This window comes from Solanum lycopersicum, chromosome 2 (genome assembly GCF_036512215.1).
Source record: "Solanum lycopersicum chromosome 2, SLM_r2.1".
Taxonomy (NCBI): domain Eukaryota; kingdom Viridiplantae; phylum Streptophyta; class Magnoliopsida; order Solanales; family Solanaceae; genus Solanum; species Solanum lycopersicum.
In genome coordinates this window covers 57,936,762-57,957,674 of record NC_090801.1, presented here as the reverse complement: position 1 = coordinate 57,957,674, position 20,913 = coordinate 57,936,762, and the positions used below count along the sequence as shown (strand labels likewise).

General features: G+C 30.7%; 4 protein-coding genes across 4 annotated transcripts; 2 read left to right on the top strand and 2 right to left on the bottom strand.

Annotated features, from left to right (window-relative positions):
- Positions 1-4,455: 4,455 nt before the first annotated feature.
- LOC104645854 (protein DOG1-like 4) lies at positions 4,456-5,115 on the bottom strand. Its single transcript, XM_010318523.2, has one exon. The coding sequence runs from the start codon at positions 5,113-5,115 to the stop codon at positions 4,456-4,458; it is 660 nt and encodes a 219-aa protein (XP_010316825.1).
- Positions 5,116-8,662: 3,547 nt separating this feature from the next.
- LOC104645855 (protein DOG1-like 3) lies at positions 8,663-9,502 on the bottom strand. Its single transcript, XM_069294377.1, has one exon. It carries the CDS (start codon positions 9,500-9,502, stop codon positions 8,663-8,665), a length of 840 nt encoding a protein of 279 aa, XP_069150478.1.
- A 7,012-nt stretch (positions 9,503-16,514) lies between these two features.
- On the top strand, positions 16,515-18,325 carry LOC104646037 (protein DELAY OF GERMINATION 1-like). The gene has a single exon (XM_010319033.4). The coding sequence runs from the start codon at positions 17,326-17,328 to the stop codon at positions 18,076-18,078; it is 753 nt and encodes a 250-aa protein (XP_010317335.1). The 5' UTR covers positions 16,515-17,325; the 3' UTR covers positions 18,079-18,325.
- A 589-nt stretch (positions 18,326-18,914) lies between these two features.
- Positions 18,915-20,046, top strand: LOC109119578 (protein DOG1-like 3). The gene is given in 2 exon segments (XM_019212283.3): positions 18,915-19,409; positions 19,412-20,046. Coding segments are annotated over 2 exon segments (750 nt in total). The 5' UTR covers positions 18,915-19,099; the 3' UTR covers positions 19,852-20,046.
- Positions 20,047-20,913: the final 867 nt, after the last annotated feature.

Here is a 20,913-nt window from a genome sequence, read left to right as displayed (position 1 = left end):
TAAGTAATTAAAATTTATTAAATCAGTAAAAGAGATGAACAGAAATTTAATTCACAATAAAAAACTAAAATTTATAAAACGTATCAGACTATGGAAAAACTTTTAAATAGGAAAAAGATCAACTCCACTGAACTCACAGTGTCCCCTTAAGCAAATTATTCTCCTCTAATATTCGAGGTTTGAAAATATCAAAAACTTCTGCTGTTGATTGGTTCGCTGACATCAGTGCAGAAGAAGAAGAAGAAAATTAGAAAATTCGTAAGGAAATATTCCGAAGAATGAATGATATTTATAGGTAAGAATAATTGGTTCCGAAAGGTCGCAACCCTTTTAGAATCCACACAACCATTAATGAAAGTTTGCAACCTTTCAAATGGTACTAACTGTTCCTGAAAGTTGCAACCTTTCAGAACATTCATGGCAGAAATTTTAAATAAAATGGAAAAGTTCAAATAAAATGGGTCGCGCGCGGATCTGAGTTAGATCGGGTTAATCAACTAAAAAATTGAAACGTTTTGGTTAAGTATTTTAACTTAAAACGTCAATTAATTAATTAAAAATATTTTTGGACTTTTAATTTAATTAATTAAATAATTAAAACAAACTTTGTCTAAAAAACATATCTTGATCATCCATAGTCATAGCCAAAGCCAAGCAATGACGGAAAGGGGTCTCTCTTTTCAACCCTTTTAACTATTGATAGGAGTGTTTCTATATTTAAACTCTCCTATTTTACTTTCCACCATCGATGAGGGACAAATGTCTTTTTCGTTAAAATATAAGATTCAAATTCGCAACTTTTAAGTTTTTTTTTCCCCTCTATTTCCTATCAATTCTTGCAATACTATCCAACAATAGATATCAATTTTGCATAGATCAGTGAGTAGTTAGTCCTGCTCAACCGATAGTAACAACTGGTTGATCTGCAACTTGTAATAAATAATATTGGTTTGGTCTCAAATATATGAACCAAGTACGAATTCAGCCGATTTATATTGGGAAATAAATGGACCGAGCAAAGGGAATTAATAACAAGATGAGAATCGCATTCTCATTGATCAGATAAAAGTTATATCAAATGATCAATCAATTTAGCTATTAAAATTTCTCGAATAGATAAAACTTAAAGTACAGTTTGTGGAGGAATTATGAATATGTATGTATTAGACTAGGCTACGTCTATACTTTCGTTACTAGAAAGAACTGGTTAACATTATTTTATTTATTTTATATAAAAAAAAAAGTATAAAAGGATGGATACCTTTTCTGTAGTTGAACTTATTAATAGCAACAAAAGAAAGAAAAGGACAAACCCAAACGCATTTCGAGTCACAAGATGCATATAATGTAGTGAGCTGGATTAGAAAATCAGTTTTAGTTTGTTGTTTTCGATTGTTCATGTTTTGTAACCAAGCTTAGGAGATAGGACACATATATGACATTTTTTGCGGCAGAAAACACGATGCTTGAGCAACTTGTTTCTTGTTTGTCAATACATTTTGTGAGGTTGTTAATCTTTTGCAGACTTTTTTGTCCAAGTGGTCAATATTGGCTTTAAAAGAAAAGATTATTACTTCTTAATTCATTTTATTTATGATAATTTGATTTGGTACGAAATTTAATAAATAAAGCAAAGTTCTTAAAAATTTTAAAATTCAATCTTGTGTGATAGAAAGATCTCATTAAAATTTAAAGGTAATTTCTATAGCGATAGTTAAACTGATTATATTGTATGTAATGAGGTACTATTGTAAAGATGAGAATGTTGAGGGTATAAATAACAATTTCAGCTCATATTAATGAAATGAGCCTATTTAACTGAGTTCGAAGCCTAAAGAGCAAAAAAAAATTTAAAAATTCTAAAGGGATACATCAACTTTTAACCAAAAGGGCAAAATCGCTATTGATTAGCGATTTTGTTTTCACATCATTAGTCTATACTAATAGCGAAAGTAAAATCACTGCTACTGCAGCATTTCTATAAAAAATATTTTTTTTAAATCGCTGCTACTGCACCGATTTAAGTGATAATTTTATTGGCAGCTATTTTCTGTGGATTTCTTTTTCTTTTTCTTTTTAAATCTTAGCTGCTGTTTTAGTTATCGAATTTCCATAAAATTATAATTTATAGCTGCCAATTTTTTAAAGAAAATCATATTAAATGTTGATAATTCTTTTAAGAAAATAATTTACGATTTTAAGAAAAAAGATTGGCACTGATTTATTTTTTTAAAAAAAAAAGTTTCACCAAGCTGCGATCTTTTATTTAGAAAAATCAAGAAAATTACGGACAAGAAAAAGAATTCACTAAAACGCTGCCTTTTTAATTTATTTTTTTAATATACATACGCTACAATTGTAATTTTTTAAATTTAGCACTGAGAATTGTAATACAATTTTTATTTTGATCAAAATTTAAAAAAATTTACCAATATTTAATATGAATTTTTTAACAAAATAATTGACAACGATATTTTTTACAGAAATATTTACTAAAAGCGTTTTTTTTTTTAATTTAAAAGAACTTTTTTTTAAATAAAGGCTGATTTTAATTATTTTTTAAAAAAATTACCAACATTAAATAATTTGTTAAAAAATTATTGGCATATATATATATATATATTTAAATAATTTTCTTTTGCCCAAGGCAGCAATGGCAGCAATCATAAAAAAAAAAAAAAAGCACCACTTACGCAGAAATCGCCGCGAAGCAGCGATTATCCAATTTTTTTTCTTTATAAAATTAAAATTTGCTTAAAAGACTGTTTGGGCAGTGATTTTATTTAAAAAAGTGAAAAAAATATGAATAAAATTGCTGATAGATCAGCGAATTTGAAAATTTTGAGACCGACGTTAAAATAAAATCACTCTCTCAATAACGATTTTCCTCTTCTGATTAAATAAATCGATATACTTTTTTAAAATTTTTGATAATCTTTTTTACCCTTTAGACTTCAAACTCCTATTTAACTCATATTTATATATAGAATTGACATATGTTAAGCCATGTGTTTACCAAATTTTAAGCCTAATTTAATTGGCAGCCAAATTTTTTATTTATGTATTTTACCTTACCAAAGATAGGGAAGAGGATATTTTTTTGTTATCTTATAATTTCACGGTATTGTATTATTAAAATTAGGAATTCTTTTTCTTTTAAATATGGGTACGATATCGAGAGGGAAATAAAAAAAAAAAATTAAAAGGCTTAAATCTGATTGGCCGAAGGGAGTCCTGTTCTAATGGCAACTCCTCTATTCTAAAACTATAAATAGAGGTCTCATAATTCATAAAAAGGGGACAAAGAAAATTATACACAAGAAGCTAGAGAAAATTTGTGGTACAAACGTCATTTAATTCTCTACAAAGCTACAAGTTTAAGAATTCAAGTTCAAGAACGATCAAGATCAAGACCATCGAATTCAAGAACAAGCTCGAATTTATATTTGAAAAGGCAAATTCAGAGGAATCATAGAAATTGTTACACTGGCATTTGAAATAATAAAATCGATTGTTGCTATAATTTTCCGTTTCTGATTATTATTTTCTCGAAGCGAATTTTATTACCTACTTAAGAAATTGTTACGTAGCAATCTTAGTGGACACTTACTATATAATTTTTATATATATTACACAAAATAATTTATAAAATACAGGTAATACAATTCTTTTCATAAGTAGTATATTTATCACATCCTTATAAAGTATAATATATTTTTGTCAATATCTAATTAGCAATGAGACATATATTTTAAAATATTCACAATACATGTGTCTTGCATACAAAATCACTTTAAATTCAGAATATTATTATGTATTGCAATACATAATAATAATAATAATAATAATAATAAAAGTAAAATATTGCTAAAATGGGTAAATATTTGTTATATTATTTACTGAACTAAGTGATTTTTCCGAAAATGAAAGAAAAAGGCAGGCCCAAAAACCCAACCCGTTCTTCCTCAATCCCTTTTCGGAATCTCATGGCTTTCTTACAAACATTTTTCTAATGCTGCTGCAGACTGCCATTGTTACAGCTCTCTCTCTCTCCTCATCCGCAACAGATATGCTTCTTCCAAATTATTCCTTCGATATAAGCCCTAAAGTTTGCTGGATTTCGATTTATGTGCATTGATTAGTTTTGAATTTTATTTAATACTGAAAATCACTTGTTGAAAACAATACTTTTCGAAGTGAAACGAAGTTGTTACTATGTATTATAATATTAGAGAGGATGAAGAAATATATTCAGTTCCGATTTAAACTAATACTGCAGATTTCTACCAAATGTTGGGCATCTTCGAGTGTAGAGAATTGTTATCTTCAGAGTGTTGATTCATTTGCTCCCAAAATATAAGAGTCTACTCAAAGCAAGCTAATTTAAAAAAAAAAAGCCGTTCCAATAAAAGGAAATTGACACAATCACAAAATAAAATCTGGAGACTAGCTAAGCTAATCAACATTTATTCTTTTTCTTCCCCTTTTCCTCATCTGAATTTGAATAGTAGAAATAGCAGCCAAGAAATCAACACTCTGTAAAGGACTCAATATCTCCAACAAACCTTTCAACGTTTTAAGCCTAACACAATCTGCCATTTTCATAACCCTTTCTAAACTCATCCTTAACCCTTTCAACGCCAATTCTACCAACTCATCATTATCATTTCTAATCCTTGCTAATTCCACCATTTTTCTATCCCCAATTGCAACCTGTTGCCTCTCCATTTCCCTCTCCACTTTCTCTTCCTCTCCGCGAATTTTCACCCTCAAACCATCAATATTCTTCAATTCCTCATCCGAAAACGCTCCTCCACCGCCACTCACTAATCGAAACGCCATGGAAGGCTTCCACCCTGTGATCCACGAGTAGACGATTTCTAAAGGACTAAGCCACATTGGAGTGAAAAATGCTAAGATGTCTTCATGAGCTGCGGCCCATTTGGCTGTGTAGTAGTTCTTGTGATGTGTCGTCATTTTACTCACCAATAACTCGTGATCATTCACGTATGACGTCTCCCTAGGTACAATAACGAGTTGTTTCAGCAACTCTTCAAGTTGGATCATCCAATTTTCAAAGTATTTTGTGAAGTTTTCCGCTACTTGGCTCGTCATTTTTGATAATCGTAGTAGTTGTATATGAGAAGAATAATGCACTAATTAATTAACTGCCAAGAAAAAACAGAGTAAAATATATAGAGCGAGAAAACAAGTGGCAATGCTACAAAAGGTTGCGTGGCTTCGACACCTCTGCATGCCTTACGCGCAACTATTTAATGAACTTGGGTAGTGGGGGAACCAATTTAACTTCTGCTCCCACGGTTATACCATCTTTGTACACGGTTGATTTTGAAAAAAATTATAAATGAAAAAGTAATTTTAATTTTATCGCTATTTAAATATATAATAAAAAATGATTATACAAGTAAATTAACAAGTGTAAAATTGTCTATTAATTTTATATTGATCAAATTATTTACTTTTTAAATATGATCTTTATATCAGTGATAAATATTAGGTTTTAGCGTGTAAAGTAGTACTCTGGCTATTTCATATTAATCAAAATGTCATTAAATGAAATGTATTTTTACAGTTATAGAATGAATGGTCGAAGTGAAGGTTGGTGATGTTTAATAAGAGTGAAGAGGCAATTTTGGAAAAGAGAGAGAATGCATGTAGAGAAGGTGTAGGTAATGACAATGAAACGTGTCAAGAAGAAGGGTTACACGTTGCAGCCACATGTTAATGTTGCTAATAAAGTCGGAGATCATTGACCACAACTAAATACACAAACACCAAGTATGTACAAAGCACTACATTAATCGGATCTAGTCATACTGAGTGACAAGTCATGGAAATTGGAACATATCTGACTCATTTGGGTCATGTTTTTTTTTTCAACTTATGTTTTTGGAGTTTTGAATTGTGCATGGCAATATTTGACTCCTCTCCATTATTCTTTCCTCAATTTCGTCGTCGTGCACGTTTAGATAAGAGATATGCATTTCATTTAAAGTTTAAAGGTCATGCTTATATTATATTAATTGATATTATAACAATAGTTAATTCAACTAATCTCTGTGGCATGAATATTGATAAATTGTTTTTGAGACGGTTTAAATTATCATTAAGTGTTTAAAAATATGAAAAAATAAAAACACAAAAAAATATTTAAAATCTATTATATTCGTAAGACATATGCATATAATTAAAGAAAATAATATAATTAATGTAATTAGTTTAAATATTTAATAGACAAATATGAACATACACCAAAATAATTTAAGTTGAAACGAGATTTACTTTGAGTGTTCTAAGTAAAAAATGACAAGTTTAAAAACTCAAATATGTATTGAGTATCGATCATAAATTTTTAAGTTTCAACGGAGGATATGTGGATTGTGGTGATAATGTCTAAGAGAAGCGAGGAGAAGTTTGCAAGATTAGTCTTCCACAGACTTTGCACCCGATGATTTGATTCAAATAACATGTAAACAAAAACAAACAATTGGTATTTTGATAACACGGTCAAAAGAAGAAAAAAATATAGTATCCTACTAATAACTTGAGTACAGCAGAGAAATATTAGCTAGCATCACTAACGATATCATATCATTATAAAGTAATATGATTAAGTGAATACAAAATACTAATATCTTCTCTAAACTGATTTCCGTCTTCTCTAGATTCAATCTATGGAGAACTGAGGTCATTAGCTTAAATTAATTGAGTACAATGGAGATTGATGATATTTGAAAAACAAAAGAAAAGATTGTTGAGTTTGAAGTCCAACTAGGACAAATTGAATTGAATGGCCATTTTAATTTTTATTAAATAACTTCAATTATTACCAATTTTATTTTGTACAAAGATAGACTTATGTTCATTGAAAATTTGAAAGCATAAATATGAGATAAAGTCTTCTTTATATTTTTGAAAAATTCATATGGATATATCATATTAAGAAATTTGAACGATCTATAGTAATAACATTTTTTTTTAGTAAACACTTATTTTATAAGTTTTATATGTATAACAAAAAACAATTCATAAAATATATATACTACATATTTTATTCATAACTAATACATTTATTATCCACTTATAATATATATTCTAAATATCTAATTACCAAACAAATATATATCTTAAAATATTCATAATACGGTTTTCTTGCATGCTTAATGTCTTTTGATTTATTGCAAGTTCATAATATTACTATACATAATAATAAAATTAAATTATCATTAATATCAGTAATGAAAGAAAAAGGCAGGCCCAAAAACCCAACCCGTTCTTCCTCAATCCCTTTTCGGTATCTCTATTTTCTTACAAACATTTTTCTAATGCTGCTGCGGACTGCCATTGTTACAGCTCTCTCTCTCTATCTGCTCATACGCAACAGGTCTGCTTCTTCCGAATTACTCCTTCGATGTAAGCCCTAAAGTTTGCTGGATTTCGATTTATGTGCATTGATTAGTTTTGAATTTTATTTATTATTGAAAATCACTTGTTGCAAACAATACTTTTCGAACTGCATATCCATGTATTGCAGTTTGTTTTCTGGATTTTTTATGAAGTGAAAGAAGCTATTTTGTTGAAAAACTGTGCTTTAGGATATAGAGAGCATGAAGAAACAGATTCAATTCCAATTTAAACTGAAACTGCACTGCACACATACATTTAATAGATTTCTACCAAATCTTGGGCATCTTCGAGTGTAGGGAATTGTTATCTTCAGAGTGTTGATTCATTTGCTCCCATAATATAAGATAACAGTTTTAAGTTTCATGCACTAACTGTATATTAATTATTACATGGAAGTTTAGAACACTTAAATGTCTATGTGAGAGCAAGTGAATGCAGTGTGTATTAGTTTGTAACTTACAAAAGATAGTGGACAACAGTTTGGATCAGTAAGAGTGCACTAATGGTGTAAAAGAATTTTTTTTGTAGTTTCAGTAGATAAAACTTGAATTCTGTATACAAATATACATGTATGCAAAGATGAACAATTTTGTTTCTGCTACTCCTTGCCTTGTCATATTGTTTTCTCTATTCTCGACAATTTTTGAAAGTGTGCAAGTGTTTCAAGTTTATCCCCACATTGGGGAATGTCAATTTCAGAAATGTCCAACTTTTGAACGTCTTAGCAACTACTAAGCTCCTGCGTACCCCCAACCAATTAGGGCAAAGTGTTCATTCATACCCACGACCATGTTTACTTCATCTTCAAGGGCAAGCATCCCGGCTCTCAGGGCCTCAGGCAACCCCTGGATCTTTTCCTACTTCCTTAGTGATTTATGTTTTCATCTAGGCGTTGTGACACCCAGTTTTGCGCTTCATAGGATTAAAATGTTTGTTACTGTTTTGGACTTCTGTTAGTGATTGGTTCAAAATCATAGAATTTGATTAATTGAAGGTTAAGTGTTGTTAGTCGATGTTAGTTGATCATTGTTATTTTCCCGTCAAAGAAACTACTTTCCTCTCTATTTTAAGATTCAAATGTTAAGAAAGTTATTGCTGTAGATCAACGTCTTTTTAAGCTTCATCGGTAGTTTCACTAGAACATAAAAGATTGGAAAGAAGTGGTAAAATAATGCCGACTTAGTAATAACAAAACATTTATTCTATATAACATAAGCGGTTTAACTCCCTTATTTTAATTTTTAAGACCAGATAAAGTTGGACATGTGTTCCTCTCTTGTTTTGTTTCTCTGTTCCTCCCATGCTGATGATCTCTTTTTTTACCCCAAGCATTGACACAAAGATGGAGCTTCTTGCTAGCTATGAGAAAATCCACAGCTTGAAGTGGACTCAGTATGTTGATCAGCTCCTTCAAAGTCACCATCCTCAGCTTATCAGCTTCTTCTACAACATTCACCAAAAACTTAGCATGTCTATCAAGGGCCTCCTCTGCTTCACGACATATTTCACCAGGATTTCCCACTTCATTGGCGATAATGGCAAATGGCTGATCAGCTATCTCCTCCTGCAAGCTGGCGAGCTTATTTGACAACTGATCTTCTTGCCTTATTGTCTTCCTCTGTAACTCATCCACTGAGTTCAGCTGCACGGTCAAGAGCCCGCTGAGGTGTCCGGATCTATTGCCTTGGAGATAGTTGGAGAGATGGGATTCAAATTCTTTGCCACTCATCGCATAAAGGAGACGGATGTAACTGGAAGGCCTGCATCCGGAGATCCAAAGCATGGAGCTTTCTAGCGTGGTGCACCAAGTTGGTGCAAGGTAGGCAGTGACATCACTACACGCCAAATGTCTGCGGGTGTCAATGTATTCTTGGAAGTGTTTGATGGATTTCTCAATGAGTTGTTTTAGGTTGAAGTCACTGCTGGCGCTAGTGTTAGAGGTGCTGGACGATGACGAGGAGTCGGAATTGTGAATAAGCTCCAAGAGGTCTTGTTGTTGGAGCTCCATCCATTCTTCGAAGCACGAGTGCTGAGCTTCTTTATCACTTACATTGTTATTGAAGGAAGTCGTCATCTTACTCCATGTCAATGAACAGTGGGTATTGATAAGAGTTGAACAATATAGACTGTGTTTAAGAGATAGTGGAAATACTTCTTTGCTTTCGATACTTTATAGTAAAAAAAATCCAAAAAGGTTTTGTTTGCATAATAATTAATCTTGGAACTCGTGACAGTAACCAAACCAATGATTTTGTATGCATTAGTCTCGCACAATGTATATATTTGTTGGAAAAGAGATAATAAATAACACAATTATGCCTCCAGTAATGACATGTTATGTCTTTTTTTTTTCTTTTTTTTAAAGGTGTATGGATCTAATTTGATTTTTATGCCAAATACGTAACTAAATAATGTTTATGCCAAGTCCGAATATATTTATTTTCTGTCGTTGTTTCATTTTAAAGAAAGAAGCCAAATTGTATAGGAAATCAAAGTAATAATCTGTGGGGCCGATGGAGTGATTGTAGACATAAATATGAAATAGTATAAAGTTGAACATTTTTTGGGTGTTACTGAGAGCCAGTAAACGACACTCACTGTACACTGCACAGCCATGAGCCACCTCTTATAGATATTCTATAATTCGAGCTTTTGGGTAAAGCCAATGAAGCACGGGCAAAGTAAAACGTACAATATTGACACTGAACATAATAAATAAAAGTGATTTTGATACGATGACCATGATGCAAATCATTTAGAGTGCCTCACCGCATATCTCGCACAACAATAAAAAGCTAAAAAAGTATTTATTTTCTTTGGCATTATTAAGACAAAAGACTCATTCCAACATTGAAGACTTGTTTTACAAATTGAAAGTGATATTGAAATAGTATGAGTAGACAATAATATTCTAATCAATACACTCAATTAGATAAAAACGACTTAATTCTCTATAAGATAACTATATGCTGCTGATAGTATAACGTTAACAATTTCTAAAACAGTCGAATACATTTTTCAAAATAAAAATTTATAAGATCTTACTTAAAATCAAAAAATATTAAAGATTAAGATGTGATCAGATTCTTCTTGACAAATAAGAAATCCAAAGTCCTCTCTTTGCGGCGACCTACGTCATCCTAGTCGATTCAGACATTGTAGCTCTTGAATCACGAAAATAATAAAAAGAGAAGAATAAAAAAATTAATCGAATTATATTTATTTCTAATTACAGTCATTTTTTATAGGATCAAGATATGTTGCAAACAAACGCGCATTCAAATATGTTTGCTTTACATCAAATCAAATGGAATCATTGACATTGAGACAATAACGTTATAGATGTTGTCAATTTGTGTTAGAAAAATTGAAATTAATGATTATAATAAATTTTTTCAGAAACATTAAGTAATTAAAATTTATTAAATCAGTAAAAGAGATGAACAGAAATTTAATTCACAATAAAAAACTAAAATTTATAAAACGTATCAGACTATGGAAAAACTTTTAAATAGGAAAAAGATCAACTCCACTGAACTCACAGTGTCCCCTTAAGCAAATTATTCTCCTCTAATATTCGAGGTTTGAAAATATCAAAAACTTCTGCTGTTGATTGGTTCGCTGACATCAGTGCAGAAGAAGAAGAAGAAAATTAGAAAATTCGTAAGGAAATATTCCGAAGAATGAATGATATTTATAGGTAAGAATAATTGGTTCCGAAAGGTCGCAACCCTTTTAGAATCCACACAACCATTAATGAAAGTTTGCAACCTTTCAAATGGTACTAACTGTTCCTGAAAGTTGCAACCTTTCAGAACATTCATGGCAGAAATTTTAAATAAAATGGAAAAGTTCAAATAAAATGGGTCGCGCGCGGATCTGAGTTAGATCGGGTTAATCAACTAAAAAATTGAAACGTTTTGGTTAAGTATTTTAACTTAAAACGTCAATTAATTAATTAAAAATATTTTTGGACTTTTAATTTAATTAATTAAATAATTAAAACAAACTTTGTCTAAAAAACATATCTTGATCATCCATAGTCATAGCCAAAGCCAAGCAATGACGGAAAGGGGTCTCTCTTTTCAACCCTTTTAACTATTGATAGGAGTGTTTCTATATTTAAACTCTCCTATTTTACTTTCCACCATCGATGAGGGACAAATGTCTTTTTCGTTAAAGTATAAGATTCAAATTCGCAACTTTTAAGTTTTTTTTTCCCCTCTATTTCCTATCAATTCTTGCAATACTATCCAACAATAGATATCAATTTTGCATAGATCAGTGAGTAGTTAGTCCTGCTCAACCGATAGTAACAACTGGTTGATCTGCAACTTGTAATAAATAATATTGGTTTGGTCTCAAATATATGAACCAAGTACGAATTCAGCCGATTTATATTGGGAAATAAATGGACCGAGCAAAGGGAATTAATAACAAGATGAGAATCGCATTCTCATTGATCAGATAAAAGTTATATCAAATGATCAATTAATTTAGCTATTAAAATTTCTCGAATAGATAAAACTTAAAGTACAGTTTGTGGAGGAATTATGAATATGTATGTATTAGACTAGGCTACGTCTATACTTTCGTTACTAGAAAGAACTGGTTAACATTATTTTATTTATTTTATATAAAAAAAAAAGTATAAAAGGATGGATACCTTTTCTGTAGTTGAACTTATTAATAGCAACAAAAGAAAGAAAAGGACAAACCCAAACGCATTTCGAGTCACAAGATGCATATAATGTAGTGAGCTGGATTAGAAAATCAGTTTTAGTTTGTTGTTTTCGATTGTTCATGTTTTGTAACCAAGCTTAGGAGATAGGACACATATATGACATTTTTTGCGGCAGAAAACACGATGCTTGAGCAACTTGTTTCTTGTTTGTCAATACATTTTGTGAGGTTGTTAATCTTTTGCAGACTTTTTTGTCCAAGTGGTCAATATTGGCTTTAAAAGAAAAGATTATTACTTCTTAATTCATTTTATTTATGATAATTTGATTTGGTACGAAATTTAATAAATAAAGCAAAGTTCTTAAAAATTTTAAAATTCAATCTTGTGTGATAGAAAGATCTCATTAAAATTTAAAGGTAATTTCTATAGCGATAGTTAAACTGATTATATTGTATGTAATGAGGTACTATTGTAAAGATGAGAATGTTGAGGGTATAAATAACAATTTCAGCTCATATTAATGAAATGAGCCTATTTAACTGAGTTCGAAGCCTAAAGAGCAAAAAAAAATTTAAAAATTCTAAAGGGATACATCAACTTTTAACCAAAAGGGCAAAATCGCTATTGATTAGCGATTTTGTTTTCACATCATTAGTCTATACTAATAGCGAAAGTAAAATCACTGCTACTGCAGCATTTCTATAAAAAATATTTTTTTTAAATCGCTGCTACTGCACCGATTTAAGTGATAATTTTATTGGCAGCTATTTTCTGTGGATTTCTTTTTCTTTTTCTTTTTAAATCTTAGCTGCTGTTTTAGTTATCGAATTTCCATAAAATTATAATTTATAGCTGCCAATTTTTTAAAGAAAATCATATTAAATGTTGATAATTCTTTTAAGAAAATAATTTACGATTTTAAGAAAAAAGATTGGCACTGATTTATTTTTTTAAAAAAAAAAGTTTCACCAAGCTGCGATCTTTTATTTAGAAAAATCAAGAAAATTACGGACAAGAAAAAGAATTCACTAAAACGCTGCCTTTTTAATTTATTTTTTTAATATACATACGCTACAATTGTAATTTTTTAAATTTAGCACTGAGAATTGTAATACAATTTTTATTTTGATCAAAATTTAAAAAAATTTACCAATATTTAATATGAATTTTTTAACAAAATAATTGACAACGATATTTTTTACAGAAATATTTACTAAAAGCGTTTTTTTTTTTAATTTAAAAGAACTTTTTTTTAAATAAAGGCTGATTTTAATTATTTTTTAAAAAAATTACCAACATTAAATAATTTGTTAAAAAATTATTGGCATATATATATATATATATTTAAATAATTTTCTTTTGCCCAAGGCAGCAATGGCAGCAATCATAAAAAAAAAAAAAAAGCACCACTTACGCAGAAATCGCCGCGAAGCAGCGATTATCCAATTTTTTTTCTTTATAAAATTAAAATTTGCTTAAAATACTGTTTGGGCAGCGATTTTATTTAAAAAAGTGAAAAAAATATGAATAAAATTGCTGATAGATCAGCGAATTTGAAAATTTTGAGACCGACGTTAAAATAAAATCACTCTCTCAATAACGATTTTCCTCTTCTGATTAAATAAATCGATATACTTTTTTAAAATTTTTGATAATCTTTTTTTACCCTTTAGACTTCAAACTCCTATTTAACTCATATTTATATATAGAATTGACATATGTTAAGCCATGTGTTTACCAAATTTTAAGCCTAATTTAATTGGCAGCCAAATTTTTTATTTATGTATTTTACCTTACCAAAGATAGGGAAGAGGATATTTTTTTGTTATCTTATAATTTCACGGTATTGTATTATTAAAATTAGGAATTTTTTTTCTTTTAAATATGGGTACGATATCGAGAGGGAAATAAAAAAAAAAATTAAAAGGCTTAATTAACATGAGTTGTGGTGCGTTAGTGAGAGTTTTTCACCCTTAATTAAAGGTTCAAGTCCTAATATATGGAGAAAATCCCGTTGGGAGCATCATTCCTGTAGAGCGTAATTCGAATTTAGTCAGAGCTTAAATATAAACTTTAAAAATCAAATAAAAAAACAAAAAATAAATTAAAAGGCTTAAAATATCCCTTAACTATTTTAACAGGTAAAAGAAAAACTATCCTTCGTACATTTTTTGACCTATTAATATGTTTAATGGTAATCTTTTGCTTCAAAAATACTCTTATTTCTAACGGCTCAGTTTCTAATGTATTAATCATTAATTAGCTGTCAAATTTTTATGAACTTATTTTACATCAAGCCTAATTACCCAACACGGGCCTCAACACAAAACTGATAACTCGGTATCCAACTAAAAATTCTATACTCGGTATTCAACTGAATTGAGTCTTCGTTGACCGTGAAGCTTCTTCAAGCTTCATTATTGGCTTCCATGGAGTTTTCGTCTTCTCTCTTTATGTTAATTCTGAGCTTTAATTTGATGGTTATATATACTGCCACTACGTCCATCTTCATTTATCCACTGTACTTTTCGAAATTTCCAATAGTACTTGTTTAATTTTAAAAATGAATAAATAATCTATCAATTTGCATCTATTTTATCCTTGGTATGACTTATATTTAATCAGAGTGATTTCATAAAATTAATTTTACTATTTACTGCTTCTTAAGGTTTATGTCAAAGTCAAATACTAGATAGCTGATTTTAACATTCAAATTCAAAAAACATCGAGGCAAGATTCATCAGTGACTACTTTAGGTCACTTCTAAAAAAAAAAAAAAAAAACAGGTTATAGTACACTCAATCACACTTGAGCTTAAGAACCAAATTCCAACAGATTTAGATTTAAATGAACAACAAATGTAAAAATCAAATGTTCAAATCGAGATCAAAGTTCATGATGAATGACCGAATTTTATGAAGGTTTCATGAGTTTAAAATATCCAGTGTTTTCTTCAGTATTTAGCTAGTTTTCAACACACAAAAAGAACAGCATAGAATCAAATTCAAACTTAACAAACTAACATCTCTAAGTATGAACTTGTCGATTTCAAAGCTCCCAAAAATTACGAAAGAAGAAAAGAAGATCTTGATTTTATTTTGAAATTCCCAGATAGTTCGATTTTTCTCTTCATCAGTACATCGAATTTTGTAAAAGTGAAACCAAAATGACAATTTATTGTAAGATATGAATTATAACGGCTTAAGGAATCCATTTTCACAAATTAAAAATAAAAAGGAAGGAAATGAAATATGAAGTGAGGGAACAAAGTATTGTTTGGGTTAAATGGAAAAGATTTATTTTAATGGGTGGATCAAATAGTAGAGAAGCGAATTTGGTAATGACGCAAATTTAAATAGTTTAAATTAATAATCAATAAATAAACAAAACGTCAGACATGAATTTCATACAAATTTGAGGCATAAACATAAATGTGTTTTTTAAGTTGACTTCAAATCATATTTATGTTTTTTAATTTTGATTGTACATAAATAAACATTTAAATTTGTTTAAAGTTGAACAAATAAACATACATGTCATACATGTAATTTTTTGATCCTACGTGTATTATATCATATAGAACTCATGTGTTTATTTATTTAAAAGTTAAATAGTTAAAGTGTTTGTTGTGCATTGTAAAAATTGAACACTAAAATTAAAATTTAAAATTAAATTTAAAATCTAATATATATATATATATATATATATATATATATATTTGTTATTGAGCCAAAAGATAGAAATGAGGATATCTTGAGACCTAAAGAAGCGGAGGCGATATTATAGATTTATTGGAAGGCATCAAACTTATGTAAATTAAAGAAACAAACAAACGTAAATGCATTTCAAATCACGTGATGTGCTGGATTTTAATGCATGAAATGATAGGAAACATGATTTCCACGTATTAAAGTTAAAAAGGGTGCGTGGTATATTATTGTGAAACTTTTTTTTTTTTTAAAAAAGAAATTATTTAAGAGTGTATTATTCTGAATAAAGTACACTTAAAATTTTTTACTAGACAAATATAAGAAGATTGAAAGCAAATATTTTTTTCATACTGAAACACCCTTAAATACCTCGTCTAATCATTTTAATTACTTGGAGGAACTGCATTGTAACCTATATTTTCAGAAGCCTCTATCTAAAAACTCTAGTATGAGATACCTGAAAGCTATTTTAAAGAGAGTTAGTATTTTGCAAAGTTATGTATATATAAGCCATAAGGCGTCATTAATTATAAGTTAATTACTTCAAAAAGCTACTAGCAAGAGCCAAGAATTTGTCTACTATAAGTAATTTTGATGAAACTATTTGCAAAGTTACTTAATTATAAAGTATTGTAGAAGTTACTGGTAAGTTAATTCAGGAAGCTACTTACAACTTCGACAATTTGCTTTTTTTTTTCTTTTTTATAATTATATACTACTTTAAAAGTCTGTTTGTAATTAAATTATTATATGCGTTTCTATATATGGCACTACTCTGCAGAAGAATCAATTCCCGGAGCTGGCTGACTTTTATATTTTTGTTTGTGTTAAGACACATATGTTCCTCACTTTGCAATTTTTTAATTTACAAAATGAAATACGATAGTCATCCACTCCCACCACTCACCATTCTTTGTTTTTCTTATTTATATAATATTTTCTTCATTCCAAAAATTTTAACACTCTTATCAAAAATCGTCATTTATAATATCTTATCAAAAATCGTCTTTTATAATATCTTATGAAATAATAATTTAAACGGGATGGAGTATTAGTTTTAAACTCATTCACTTGATTTAAGGCTAGAAACATTCTTTTCCCTTGAACTCAGAGTTTTTCATAGAAATATATTTAGCCTATTTGTTGCTCCCTTTGTCCTACAATACTCATATGACCATATTATCCAAAGTCTGGTTTAACTAATTTAATTTAAAATTTATAATCATAATATAATTTCATTTAAAAAATACTAAATGACTTAGGGGAAAGCACGATTGTTTTAAAGTCCAACCAAATACTTTGACGTTACTTAATTAAGATGAAGGTGGTGCTATTCGGCTGTTTTTGTCCTCCTCTCAATATCGGATTTATATGATGTCTCCGCCCGCCTACCCCGAGTTGTCTCTCAGATCATTCCGCCTTATATATATATATATATCTCCTTATACCACATATGTGAAACTAACTTGTTAATTAATTACTCCGAAGAAGAAGAAGAAGAAAATGGCAACTGATTCAAAAAAAACTGATCGTGAGGAACAAGAATATGCAAAGTGTGTTTGGATGAGTCTTCAACACGAAGAACTAACCGAACTTGAAGATGCTGCAGCTCAAATCCAAGACGGTGAAAAAGATGAAGGGAAACTGACACAACTCGCTGAAAAAATCATACAACATTTTCAAGAGCACTCTGACAACCGTCTCCGTCTAGCCCGAAAAGACGTGTCCCCATTCTTCGCACCGGTCACGTGCTCACCTTTGGAGAATTCGGTCTTATGGATCGCTGGCTGTAGACCTTCTTCTTTCATTAGACTCATTTATGCTCTCTGTGGATTCGAACCCGACGTCCAAGGAACTGATCCGTGCCTTGAAGGGATAGTAACCGAGGATCTTCGCGAACTATCTGAGAAACAGCTGAGGATGATTAACGAGTTGCAAGGCAAGACGATTCGAGAGGAGAGGAGGATTTCAACGAAATTTGCTAGCTTACAAGAGGACACGGTGGATCAACCGCTTGCGGGGAAGATGAAGAAAGAGGGACATGGTTGTGAGAAAGCGGATGAAGCTTTAGATGAACATAGTGGACACATGGCGGATGTAATTGAAGAAGCTGATCGACTGAGAATGAAGACGCTGAAGGAAATAGTGAACATACTTGAACCGGTTCAGGCGGTGGAATACTTAGCAGCAGCTAAGAAAATGAGGTTTTGTGTGCAACAATGGGGAGAGAAGAGGGATCAGCAGCATAAGGAGTAGTTCGTTCTACTTATTTTTTTAAAAAAATAATAAATGGGGAAGGGCAAAAAAACTAATGCATGTTGCTTTTTATAGTAGTACTAAGTTTTGATAATTAATTTTATGCTTGAATTTGGTTTTGCTTGTATAAGTTCGTTTTATTTCTTCATCTGTAAAATGTTTTCACCCGCGGCTTCTTGTTTTCGGCAAAAATAATCCTCTCAAAGAAACCGTTTTACTTTAAGCGGTTACTTTTTTTACCATTTAAGGAACCCTATTAATTAATTGACTTGTAATAAATACGTATAAGTCAAGTCATCATTAATTCAAAAAGCTACTTGACAACTTAGACAAGCTGCTATAAGGTTGGCACTACTCTACAGAGGAATCAATTCCCGGAGCTTGCTGATTTTTATTTTTTTGTCTGTGTCTAGACAGATATATGTTCATCACATGTATTATTTGTCTTACAAGTAAAGTAAATTGAAATATGATAGTCATCAACACCCACCGTTAACTACTACCACTCTCCTCTTTTTCTTATATATACACACAAAATTTCTTTTTAGTTTTGACCTCATTCACTTGATTTAATATTGGATTTCCTTTTTAAGTCATGGGGTTTATTAGAGGAGTGCGTTAGACGATAAGTTTGCATCCATCATCCGATAATATTTGTATTACATTTATTTAAAGTTAATTTAATTTATTTTTAAAATTAACATAATTTAATATTTTAATAATTAAATTACGTAATTAAAGAATATACTACACAAAAGAATATTAATCATTTAATTCTCGATCAAATGAAACGAGACCAAGTAAATATGCCAGAAGAAAGTCATAAATTTAATCAAAACACTTTCGCTAGCTTATATTTCTTACTCCCAGCACACACACCACCCCCAACTCAAGTAATTAAGCCTTATATATATAATATGCATCCCTTTATGAGTTTTCTTACGAGTTAACACTGAAGCAGCAGACAAACATACTTGTTAATAAATTATCATATATTGAAAAAACTAATAAGAAAAAATTAATGGCAACTGATTCAAACAGCAGTGATCGCAAGGAAGAAGAATACGCAGAGTGTGCTTGGAAGAGTCTTCAACACGAAGAACTGACGGAACTTGAACATGCTGTAGGTCATGTCAATAACAATGAAAAAGATGAAGAAAAACTGAGACAACTGATAGAAAAAATCATAAAACACTTCCAAGAGCACTCTGAGAAGCGTCTCCATCTAGCCCGAAAAGACGTGTCCCCATTCTTCGCCCCCGCCTCGTGCTCTTCCTCGGAGAGTTCGGTCCTATGGATCGCTGGCTGTAGACCTTCTTCTTTCATTCGACTCATTATGCCCTCACCGAATTTGAACCTGACGCCAACGAAACTGATCCGTGTCTTGAGGGGATCGTAAGCAGGAAGCTCCGCGAACTAAGTGGGAAACAGTTGAGCATGGTTAACGATTTGCAAAGCAAGACGATTGCAGAAGAGAGGAGGATTTCGAATAAATTTGCTAGTTTACAAGAGGACATAGCGGATCAACGGCTTGTGGGGAAGATGAAAAAAGAGGGACATGGTTGTGAGAAAGCGGATGAAGCTTTGGATGAACATAGTAGACACATGGCGGATGTTATTGAAGAAGGTGATCGACTGAGGATGAAAACGTTGAAGGCAATAGTGAACCTACTTGAACCGGTTCAAGCGGTGGAGTACTTAACAGCAGCTAAGAAAATGAGGTTTTGTGTGCAACAATGGGGAGAGAAGAGGGATCAGCAGCATAAACAGTAGTAATCAATCTACTTCTTTTTAATTATTTTTTTTTATGATAATAAATGGGAAGGAAAAAAAAAACATGTATGGGTGAATTTTTCTGGTTAAAGTTAGTGCACCCTCAATATAAAGCCATGTATTGTGGTGCTACCTGATTTGCTTCTCCGAAGCATTACACCACTTTAATATAAGCATGACTTCAGTTTCAGGTTATTGTTATTCTTTCCAACAACCATATCCTTGATGATTCGTGAGTCCATCTCAAGAACAAAATTGTAGCATCCAGTTTGTTTCCTCCATCCCACTCAGGGCCGGATTCACGTGGTCTACATGGATTTACTTGAACACCCTCGATAGAAAATTACACGATATATATAAAGTAATTTTTAAAGGAACCGAAAAAATCAAGATTTCATTTTTAAAATTTTTTTATACGTTTATATTTTTATTTTTCAAATTCCTAAATGAAAATCTAAATTTATCTGTATATGCGATGTGCCTGGTTGTTGCTTCAACATTTATTGGAAGTGTAATGGGGATAGAGACGACTTCTGTTCAATTACAAAAGTTTCCTCAAGAAAACTGAAAGTTTTACTAGAACGCTTAAACAAAATCAATCAATAAATTTATAATATATATATAAAAATGAGGATCTTCAATCTGCGTACGTGGCATGCCTTAATGATGAGTAAAATAATTTTTTTTAAAAAAAAAAATTAACGCTTTTTAGATTATTTCTTTCTACACAATAATATTACACCTCCTAACCTTTTAGTAATATATATAACACCTAACATAGTGAGTTGTGAGATGCTTAATAGTGACAAAAAATATATCATTCACTAGCATCAGACACTAGTCCACTTCATCTTCCTTCAGCCACATATATGTATCTAAATTGTATGGTAGCGATCGATACCTGCATGATCATGCATATTGCTAAAACATTATTGATAAGTCACATGTAAAGGTGGGCTCACCATATGTTGACACTTTAATATACCTGTCCTCCCATTAGTTTGTTCCAATGTATGGTGTACACATTGTATTGGTCTACAAATAATATTGATGTGACTCGAT